Source organism: Acanthochromis polyacanthus, chromosome 13 (assembly GCF_021347895.1).
Source record: "Acanthochromis polyacanthus isolate Apoly-LR-REF ecotype Palm Island chromosome 13, KAUST_Apoly_ChrSc, whole genome shotgun sequence".
NCBI lineage: Eukaryota > Metazoa > Chordata > Actinopteri > Pomacentridae > Acanthochromis > Acanthochromis polyacanthus.
In genome coordinates this window covers 31,918,315-31,928,759 of record NC_067125.1, presented here as the reverse complement: position 1 = coordinate 31,928,759, position 10,445 = coordinate 31,918,315, and the positions used below count along the sequence as shown (strand labels likewise).

At 40.6% G+C, this 10,445-nt stretch overlaps 1 protein-coding gene across 1 annotated transcript; it reads right to left on the bottom strand.

Moving 5' to 3' along the window:
- Positions 1-1,875: 1,875 nt before the first annotated feature.
- On the bottom strand, positions 1,876-7,462 carry LOC110966861 (multidrug and toxin extrusion protein 1-like). The gene is made up of 17 exons (XM_022216353.2): positions 7,320-7,462; positions 6,900-7,001; positions 6,617-6,685; positions 6,373-6,521; positions 5,808-5,850; positions 5,657-5,701; positions 5,422-5,519; positions 5,233-5,330; positions 5,025-5,138; positions 4,842-4,909; positions 4,540-4,648; positions 4,352-4,427; positions 4,062-4,131; positions 3,822-3,954; positions 3,628-3,725; positions 3,362-3,469; positions 1,876-2,461 (listed from the first exon to the last, which is right to left on the bottom strand). Exons 1-17 carry the CDS (start codon positions 7,425-7,427, stop codon positions 2,174-2,176), a joined length of 1,776 nt encoding a protein of 591 aa, XP_022072045.1. The 5' UTR covers positions 7,428-7,462; the 3' UTR covers positions 1,876-2,173.
- Positions 7,463-10,445: the final 2,983 nt, after the last annotated feature.

Sequence of the window (10,445 nt, the reverse complement as noted above, 5' to 3'; positions counted from 1 at the left end):
ATCCTAGCTGCTCTCCAGGGTGCTGCAAAGGATGGAAATCTTGCTGGGGTCACAGCTGCCCTGGAAATCCGCCAAGGCCAGCTGAAACAACACTGATTGGAAGTGAAAAACAAGAAAAACCCTGCAGTCACAGCAGAGATTAAGATGGAGGGCTTGAAAGCAAGAATGTTTTGAAGTAAGTGATTAAATGTGTGTAAAGCACAATTGACTAGTTCGGTCAAGTGAAGGGAATTCTCCAATAATAACTATATCAGGTTTTTATCGCGCCAAAGATAACACACGTGCAGATTTGGAGATCAAAACATGGACATTGTTGGAGACAATTTGATGATTTAACCTCTCAGAGCCTTTCACATACTTTGGAATTGTTTAACACTAGAATATATTTAGCTATTGTAAAAGTTAAACATTATTAGATTTAGAGATCTATAGTAACTTCAATAAAATATACTTAGGTAATATAATAAAACATCACAGCAAATAGCCAGAAAATAGTCTTTTTCTTATCACAAAAAAGCAAAAACCAAGGAATTAACCATTAAAGAATCTATAACAAAAGAAGAGTGGATACTGATTTTAATAGAAACACGTGACATAAATGAATGACCTTTTTAAGAGTCTTATCTAAGCATGTAGTCACTCTGGATGCCATTTTCCTGCTCTCTAGGACTACTATGAAGACATCTGATCATTTTTTTAACCTGGATATGTACTTTAATCCACACATGAATTAAGTCTCAAGGAAGACCTTCCTTTACCTGTACAGTACTGTCAACATCAGGAACATCATGTCTCAGAGTGATGCTTCCAGGCTGGACTATGGGAATTTCTTATTGTCAGGATGCCCCAATAATTCTCAACAAAACCTCCAGTTGATCCAAAATGCTGTAGCCAGAGTTCTGACGGGAACCAGGAAAAGAAAGATCATATGTTTTACGTATTAGCTTCTCTTCATTGGCTCCTGAATTTAGAATCCTTCACTTAATGTACAAAGCTCTTCAACCCCAAGCTCCGTTTATCTTCTTATTGAACCATATTATCAAAACAGAGCAATTTACTCTCAGAGTACAGGATTCTTTGTGGCTCCAGTAGTTTCCAAAAGCAGAATGGGAGGCAGATTCTTCCTCTATCAGGCTACTTTTTTGTAGAACCGGTTTCAGATTTGGATTCAGGAGGCAGACACCATCTCTCCTGTAATTCTTCAAACTTTCTTTTCTGATGAAGTCAATAATTAGCGCTGCCTCAGGTGACTCTGGACTATCAATCAGTTATGCTGCTATGCTGAGGCTTCCCATGATGCACTGAGAACCCTTTTCTCTCCTCTCCTCTCATTCTCTCCCCATACGTTTATATACAACCACTATATGCCTCTCTCCCGCATAGTTTGTGGTTTGTCCTCTCTGCAGGCATCTGTGGCATATTTCTGATCTGCACTGACTGGCTTAACAGACTTCCCTAATGTTTATTGTTCTCATATGCAGTGTTTGTTTGTTCTCTCTGCTGTCCTGCTCTCTTTCTCTTTTACTCTAACTCCAAGCAGTTGGGGGCAAATGACTGTCCTCCCTGAGCCCGGTTCTACTGGAGGTTTCTTCATGTTAAGGGGAGTTTTTCTTTCCACTGTCGCCAAAGAGCTGCTTAAAGGGAATTACTGGACTCTCTATATTATAATTCTGTAAGGTTTTCAACTTCCTATGTAAAGTACATTGAGAGAACTTATGTTGTGTTATTCAGGTAAAACTAAATTTCATTAAATTGAATTGTGATCAAAAATTTGTCTGATTTTGAGCGGGGGCAAACAAATGTTAAATGGAAGCACTGAAGGGTTCAACTCACAAAACTTCACCATTCCTCTGTTCAATAAAACATCTCCTGAAATATTCATTAACTGAGTTTTATTACGTTCAGATGATGCAAGAACCAATGACAACATAGGCAATAAAGTGAAATAGTCAACAGTCAACAATGAATTCATTCTATCTCGTTTAAAATAATAAATTAAAGAAAATATTTATGTTACATCACTAATTTACTTCATTTTTCAGCCACAGTTTGGGCCTGAGTCACTCAGACATAATGAATCCACAAGAGTCTAAAATTCAGGGATTTTTTTCTTTTTCTTTTTTTTTTACAACACTGAGTCCAAACATTGATTTTATGATCACAGCTCTCAAGGTTATGCTGACTCTTGTGTCAGGAGCAGCACAGTGGAAAAAATTTGATCTGGGGTATTTGTAGTATTGATCCAGTCCGTAGTGAAGTTGTCCTTTGCCGGGGTCTCTGGTAGGGGTACGACAAAGTGAACAAGCACTCCCACAGCAAGAAGTGAAACTGCTGCAAACATGGTCAGGCCTCGGCGGAGGATCAGCTGGGTGATGGAGAGATGACCACCCTTTAGCTGCTCCACTCCACCCTGCTTCTCAGAGCTCCCATTGGTGACCACAGACATGTAGCCATCCACAGACTGGAAGAAAGCATCAAATTCTTCATTATATTAAAGGGGAACTTTGGTTTTTTCAACCTGGGGTCTGTTTTCATATGTTATTTCATACATGTGAGCGATGGAGAAATGAATTTTCGACATAGCTCCAGTATTTAGCCAGGCAGGCAGCTTAGCAGCTCAGCTAGCAGCTCAGCTAGCGAAAAGTATGGGGCAACTTGCCCCCCCGCGTCAAAATCCGCCCTAACGTGTTTTTTTTCCCTCACTGACCGGCTCGGATAGTCTCGAGTGTCCCACAACATACGAGAGATGAGAAGTGAATGAAAACCTCCACATTACTTGGCGATCGCGCGATAACTCGCGCCAAAACACCGGTTTTGGCGCAAGCTATCGCGTGATTTCGGAACGAGATTTGGTTTCTAGCGTCCTGAGCTTTGGATACAGACCACAACAAATAGCGATCGCCAAGTAATGTGGAGGTTTTTGTTCACTTCTCATCTCTAGTATGTTGTGGGACACTCGTTGAGACTATCTGAGCCAGTCAGTGTGGGGCAAAAAAGCACGTTAGGGCGGACTTTGACGCGGGGGGCAAGTTGCCCCATACTTTTCACTAGCTGAGCTGCGAAGCTGCCTGCCTGGCTAAATACTGGAGCTATGTCGAAAATTCATTTCTCCATCACTCACATGTATGAAATGACATACGAAAACAGACCCCAGGTTGAAAAAAAACGAAGTTCCCCTTTAAGTCAGAAGGAGAGCAGGCAGTGTTTAATTTAATTAACAAAGGTCACAGGTCAGGTTCACAGCATTCTTTAGAAAATATACAGAAAACAAATCAGAAAAGCTAATTAATATTTGAGTTAAAAAAAAATATGAAAAAGCCATTTAGACTTTTGTTATTTTTGGAAATATCAGGCCACTTACATTCTCATTACTTGCTGTCTGTCCTGCTGTGTTGTTACCCACAGGGTCGGACAGGGCTTCACCGCCTAATAGTGCCATGTAGGTCTTTTTCTGAGCTCGTTTCACAGCCTAAAAACGCAAGAAGACACAAAAACAAAACATCCACTTTTCCTTAGTGACACACTTTAATAACTAATTATTGCATTTGGCCAGGTTTGTCTCTGTAAGCAACGTTTCAGAAATCAAACTGCTCAAGTCAGTAATTGTGAGATAAATCCGTAGTATACCTCCTCTGTCATTCTCTTCCAGTCAAGCTTGAAAATGATCACAGTGATGTAAAAGGTGGATTGTATGACGACGGCAACGAGCAGTCCCAGCCAAAAACCTGCAGAGAAAAACACAACATGGTATAATAAAGGCACAGAAAGCTTCATTTGTGTTCTTCTTATGTCAAGGAATATGTCAAAATACATATAATTACCCAAAACTCTCAATTTTGCGACAAACATAAAAACAATGCTCAGTGAAAGCCCTATCATGTAGTATCCAATGAAATTCGCCACAGCTGGTATCTTCTGTTTACCCGTGCCCAAGAAGATGCCTGTGCACACACACTAGAATAAGAGAAAAAAACACATTTCCAAGGTGACATTTATCTCTTGCTTTGGCATCACACTGCAGAAATATTTGCTTTGCACACAGTAAAGGCTGGCGGACTCACCACAAGACCGTCAAAGAACTGAAGGAAGCAGTAAGCATTCATCAAGTGCGACACCAGATCTACAATTTTCCTGAAATGATAATAAAGCAACATGTTCTCTTTTGACTCGTTCTCCCTCCACATTTGGCCCACCAGGTTCCACCTTCAACCCATCTGCCCTTATGGAGACCTGATGGGGGTTGGAATTTGTCTCCAGTTTTTCTGCATCCATTGATTCTGTTTTTTCTGGTGTGATCTAACGGCTCTAGTGTAAAGTTTTGTAACATGTGAGAGCATGTGTGCAGACTCACTCATCAGAGGTGAAGATGAAGCCAATCACTGTTTTAGTGGAGCCGAGCACAATACCTTCAACAACAGCAATGCTACCTGGAGGAACAAAAAAGGTTTGAAATCTATCAAACTGAAGAAAACAAGGAAGAAATTGAACTTCAAGTGCTTATTTATTGATGCTGGATGCAAAAACAGATGTATTACTGACCTGCAAGCGCAAATGACATCTTGGTGCTTAGGATGGCCCTGGCAGTGTCTCCTGCACCGAGAGCGTTCCCCACCCGGGCGCATGCTGCAGCTTGGATGCCAAGAGGGAACTGTGGGTTTATAATTATGAAGATAGTAAAAATAAATACATAAAATATAACCACAGTCATGGAAAACAGCTTGCTCCTGAGTATGCTGAAGCTAAACTGCAACTACAGTTCATCAGAGTTACTTTTAACCACCTAAATCTGAGACTTTTTATGAAAGAAGTGTCAACACAATGCTCTGATTTGCACTCAGTACCATGTAAGTTATGAAAGCGATCATTATCACAGCATGCTGGGCTGCCAGCTCATCCTCACTTAGCATTCCTGATTGTTAGAAACAAAGAAGAGAAAGAACAGTCATGGCAGGGTGTATCACAAATTATTTCATCACAGGGTGCTCATGTTTTATGTAAACGGGGTAGACATAAGCACAAATTACCTGCAAAGAATCCCCCAAACTCATAAACCCACCACTCAAAACAGGTCATTAATGTGCTGGGAAAGGCCAGCTTCATGTAGGAGCCCCACTCCTGCAGCGACTCTACAGACCAGCCTGCAGGGGGAGAGAGATGTTCATTTATGGAGCGTGGAAAACAATGAGGATGAAGAGAGTCCTGCACAGGGAGACTGAATATTAAAACCCTCACCTCCCCATGTCGTCACATGGAGCTTCTTCCACCAAATGTAAGCAAACAGGAAAACGCAGATGTAAATCCAAGACAGAGTGTTAGCTGCTGCAGATCCACTGTGAGCACACAGATGTGGTGATATAGCAGTGTGTGCACTCTTAAATGCAGATTTGAAATGCTACCCTGAGACATGTGAAGGCAGCTTACATCACACCCAGATCTAGCCAGTAAAGAAAGATGTAGTTCGTCACCACGTTTGCTATGTTTGCCAAAGCGGCGGTGTACATCTGTGGCAGAATGATTCCCTGAGAAGACAAACACCAGATGACGCGTGGAGTACCACAGCCATCCCCTCAGAGGTGCAATTACATCAATTAAGACAACAGATTATTAATTCTGAGTAATGAAACAAACAGAATATGTGCAATGAACATTAGAGCACCTGGTTTTGCAGATAAGACACCTGTAGATGATGCAGGAACATTGCCTAAAAGATAAAAAGAAATATAAACGGTTGATCTTAAACAATGAGAGAACGTGTAAAATGTACTGAATTTATGCTTAAATGTGTAAAAAAAAAAGTCACAACTTACTGGCACTGCAGGAATGAAGGCTGTCATATACAGCTGGGCTATTCTGAAAACAAGAAACTGCATTCAGATCCAATTAAAGAAAAGGAAATTGCACTTTCAGGTGGCATACACTGTTTAGTCTTGCCATTTATTTCTGCTGGCAGCCAACAATTAATTATGGCAAGAAGTGTTAAGCACATGGGGACCTGAAATGATGTTGGTGCAGAGATAGTGTTTTTTAAAGGGCCCATATTGTGTAATTTTTTTTGTAAATTTATCAAAGTCTTACATGTTCCCAAGGTGTATCTTTGAGTTTTTTAGCTCAAAATACTGCAAATGTGGTTAATTTTATTATAAATGTTGTATAAATATGGGCTGTAATCTGGCTTGTTTTTAAAGCTAAGAGGCTAACTAGTGGTGGGGGGGCTTGAGGAATGACAGAATAAACGTCTTTGTATCTTAACAGCTTACATTTTACACCTTCAATGTTATAAAAAACACCATAAAAAGTTTTTTTCACCACGTGGGACCTTTAAATCTTAGGATAATCTTTTGTTTTACATGATAATTTAGTGCTTTCACTTACCTGGCCACCTCAGGTTCCTGGCCCATGCACAACAGGATGGCCTCAGCGTTAATGAGGAGACCCCAGCAGGGCAGACAGAAGAGCAGCAGGATGATGATGCCCCGCTGAAGAATCACTCCCACCCGCAGTAAGTTCTTGCCACCAAATGTCTACACAACAGCACACAGACAGTGTTAATCGCTTCATGAAAGGCAACAATCTGGATCTGGAGAGAGCAAAGCAGAGCCAAAGGAGGTTTCCAAACCTGAGACACCAAAGTATCACATGCCAGCGCCAGACCGCCTCCCGTCGCTGCAGTGGTAACATTAATGGCCTGAAATACAAAACATAATGAATCTGATGTAGTCGACGTTTCTATGACTCATGAGAGTAAAAGCGCTACATATTGATTAAGCCATCAGTTTTGCGGAAGAACTGGAAAAGCTTGTGAGTTTATAGCTGGACAATTAATCTGAAATTACGTCTCCACGTGTCATTTCGTCATGTTGGTCTCCACAAGTCTGTGCAGCACACAGATGACCACTTACAGCAGAGGCTAATCCATAACCGGCCATCACATCGTTCCCCAGACGCCCGCAGAACATTGTAACCACAAATGGAAGCAGGTAATTGAGGATTCGAGAGAGCAGCTAGGAAGACAGACATCATTACAGGAACAGGTGATACAGCCTTTAACACACATGCAATAGAAATGAAAGACAGTAAATACAACTAATTTGCATGGCAATTTGTTTTATAAATGAGCTACTGCACTGTCTTTGTTTTGGCAGGCTGCCGACACTGTTCAGCCACTGTCGACGCTTTATGTTGACTGATTTCAGTTTCTAAATCTCAATCACAGTCTACTTTTCCTGACATTTTAAACAAAACACCTTTCAATCTTCCACTGCATACATTAAGAACCCCTCGCAGACAGAATAAGTTTTGTACACAGTGCCAGTTCTTACCAGAGGCCCTGTCATCCTCAGGATGTGGTACAGTTCCTCCCTGTGGGTCAGGGGGATCTTGTTGCGCACCCATCTGCAGCAGAACAGCCTGTCACTGGAGCCATCCATGTCTGCAGGGCCTGAAGCGAATGCAAGTTTCTCCACTGAGGTGTCTGTCTTATCTGTCAAAACTGATGTTTGATGCTCTGCAGGGACAGAATTCACCACCACTGCTGTGTGGATTTCAACATCTTAAAAAGTAACTAATTAGTTCACTTGAGGTCAGCTACAGAAATTTCTTTTCAGGTTTGAAGCTGTGGGCAAAAATGAACACACAAAATCTCATTATGTAAAACAACTAAATTATGCAGTACAGAGTTCAACTTATAAGTTAATTTTTACTGCATATGTGGAGGTGGTTACCAGAGGTCCAAACAAATGACGGTTACAGTTTGATTAGAAATTGCATTTTATTTTGCATCTCACTGCATTCACTGAGAGAATGATTATATGGCCAGTAGCTGCCACGGTGGGAAGCATACTAAATAAGCGTAACCTTTTGTGGTTCTGTCTCTGTGTTGTCAGAAATTATATGTGAACAGACAGACAGTGTGAAGTAATGATTATTCATGAAAACCTTATGCATTTTAATGGCTGCAAGAGTTTCTTTTGAAGAAGTGGAATCAGTCCAGTACGTCTCCATCAATTCAGGTTTGGGAATATGAAACATTAACATGTCATATGGCTCAGTGTCCCGCTGAGGAGCATTAAGGTTAACCAGTCAGTGCAGCGGCAACATCCAGAATGAGATGCAGCCTTCTGTTGCCATCAGGCAGAAAAACCCATTCAATGAGCCATCTGTGAGTGAGAGCGATAGCATTTATCATTGCAAGTATGCTTCCTGTTTCATGCATATGAAAATGTATTTTCGCAAAGATGCCTGAAAAGCTGCAGCAGAAGTCTCTACAGAATGAAAAGTACACACTACACTATCAGTTCAGTGAAGGTTTTTTTTTTTTCAAAGAGTTCTGCTTCAAAAATTACCCCTATATGCAATCCAAAAACACAATTTTACTGTTGATGTTTTTCAGCTGTCAGAGAGGCAATGGTTTTTGTGAGTTGTGGTTCACACATGATGGGACCTGGAGATTAATACACAAACATGAAAGTTGTTTCCACGAGTGACTGCTTTTCTCATTGAACTCGAGTCTTAGACTGAAATACCCACTTGGAGTATACCAGCTCTCTCGACCCAAGAAAAATTTGCTCTCCTGGTGGTTTCCCTAGTTTTTCCCAACCAGTTTGTTGCAAAAGATTTTCAACAGAAACATGTTTGAAAGTCAAATCTTGTAGTTTCTAGTGTCATCTCACATGTAGAAAAACCAAGATGTTGACTAGGATCTGGAGAGCTTGGAGGCACTGGACTCCGTTTTTGTGTTTGTGCCACTGCTCTTGAGTTGTTTTTGCAATGTGAGGTGCATTGTCCTGGTGGGAGAAGCTGTTTGTGTTGGAGAATGCTGTTGCCATGGTAGATTGCACTTAAGTGAGACATGTCAAAGTACCATCCACATGAATGCTTGGACACACGGTTTCCCAGGAGAACATTGAATTGTGACAAGATGATCAATGTTATTCACCTGCTGTCACTGATATTAATGTTGTGGTTTCTGGTGTTTATGTATGCATGTGTTTGTGTGTGAGGGACAGATACTCTGATAGTCTACAGAAATGAAACATGTCAACATTTGAAAAAATAAAAAGCTCTAAAATGATTCTTCTTGAATAACAAAGCTGAACTGTGCAAGACAGTACAATGAAATGTAATTAAACACGATAGGACCGAACACACTATTTTTCTCACACTACGTACTGTATTTCAAACAAATATAATAAAAAATTCTATTTACATTTTTGCAAGACAGTGAGCAGAAAGAAGTCGAAGAAAAACGGTTTGTCACTTTAAAAGAATAAAAATGATTGAGAATGACAGAATGAATGTTTTTGGATCTCACCCTATCAGAAGGGATAGTAAATAGAGGCTATGAATGTGTCTCTGATAACAAGCGAGGGTGAGCAAAACATGGCATTTCTGGTTATTGTGCATGTCCTCTAAGAAGCTTTCAGTCTCACTTTGAGAGGCAATGAGCTCCCTTAGTGTGACAACCCGAAGCCCTCTAGGCTTTATGTTGGCTAAATCAATCGGGCTGCTGGAATGAGTTCCTCGGATACCATGTGCTGCACTGCCACTGATTTGTATCTGCCACTTATTTTCGTTAACACAATTCTTGCTTTTGTGTTTGCTTAGTTCATCGGATGGCACCTCATATCTCTGCCCCTGTGAGTCCATACCTCTGGTCTGTGTCATCTATCCAACCTAATCATCCTTGTTTCACTGCTGTCTCTGCTCGTCCAGACCTCTTTTATCAAATAAACCTCTTTCTTCTCTTTGCTTAATAAGACACCACTACTTTATCTTGATATTACTTATTCATTGATGCTCTCTAGGATTTGTGTATCAGTGTGTAAACGTTACTGAGTCTGTCAGGGAAAAACAGCAATACTGGTATAACTTTAAAACCACACAAACTTTTTTTGTAGATGATTATGTAAGAGTGGAGGACAAAGACTAAGCATGACAGTGTCATTTTTGGCTCTCTTTCCAAAGCTGTTGTGCAATGTGAGTGACAATAAATACAGAGACTTAAGAAGTATAAATGAATTAAACACAATGAAAAACAAAAATGGTGGATCTGGCAGCAAGAGTGCCAGAAAAAAATGTATGTCCACATAGCAAAGGTGGCAGAAGCAGCCAAATGTGACTTTGAACTATTGCACCATGAACCTTACTCACCCGACCTACACAGCCTGATTTATGTGTGTTTTCCAAAGTGAAATCCCATTTGCATGGTCGTGATTTTTTAGAGTGATAATGAGATTACGCACGTTGTTGAGGAGAATCTGGAGACTCAAGATACAACCTTTTTCCCCACAAAAGGATATCGAAGCTTGTACATCAGAAGTGCATTGAAGTGAAAGGAGATTGTTTAAAAATAATGCAAGAACAGTCTTTCTTCTGCGAAGTTTTCTGATGAGACCGAGAATTTTTTTTGCATTACTCTCATAATGATAGCAGCTATAATAATGGAT

Bases quoted from the DNA above. Each gene is read 5' to 3' on its own strand.
- LOC110966861 (XM_022216353.2), bottom strand. From the start codon at position 7,427: ATGGATGGCTCCAGTGACAGGCTGTTCTGCTGCAGATGGGTGCGCAAC. The intron at 5,331-5,421 runs GTAAGCTGCCTT...GTGTGCTCACAG, and splicing joins TGGCTAGATCTGGGTGTGAT to TGGATCTGCAGCAGCTAACA. The intron at 4,428-4,539 runs GTCAGTAATACA...TTGTTCCTCCAG, and splicing joins GATGTCATTTGCGCTTGCAG to GTAGCATTGCTGTTGTTGAA.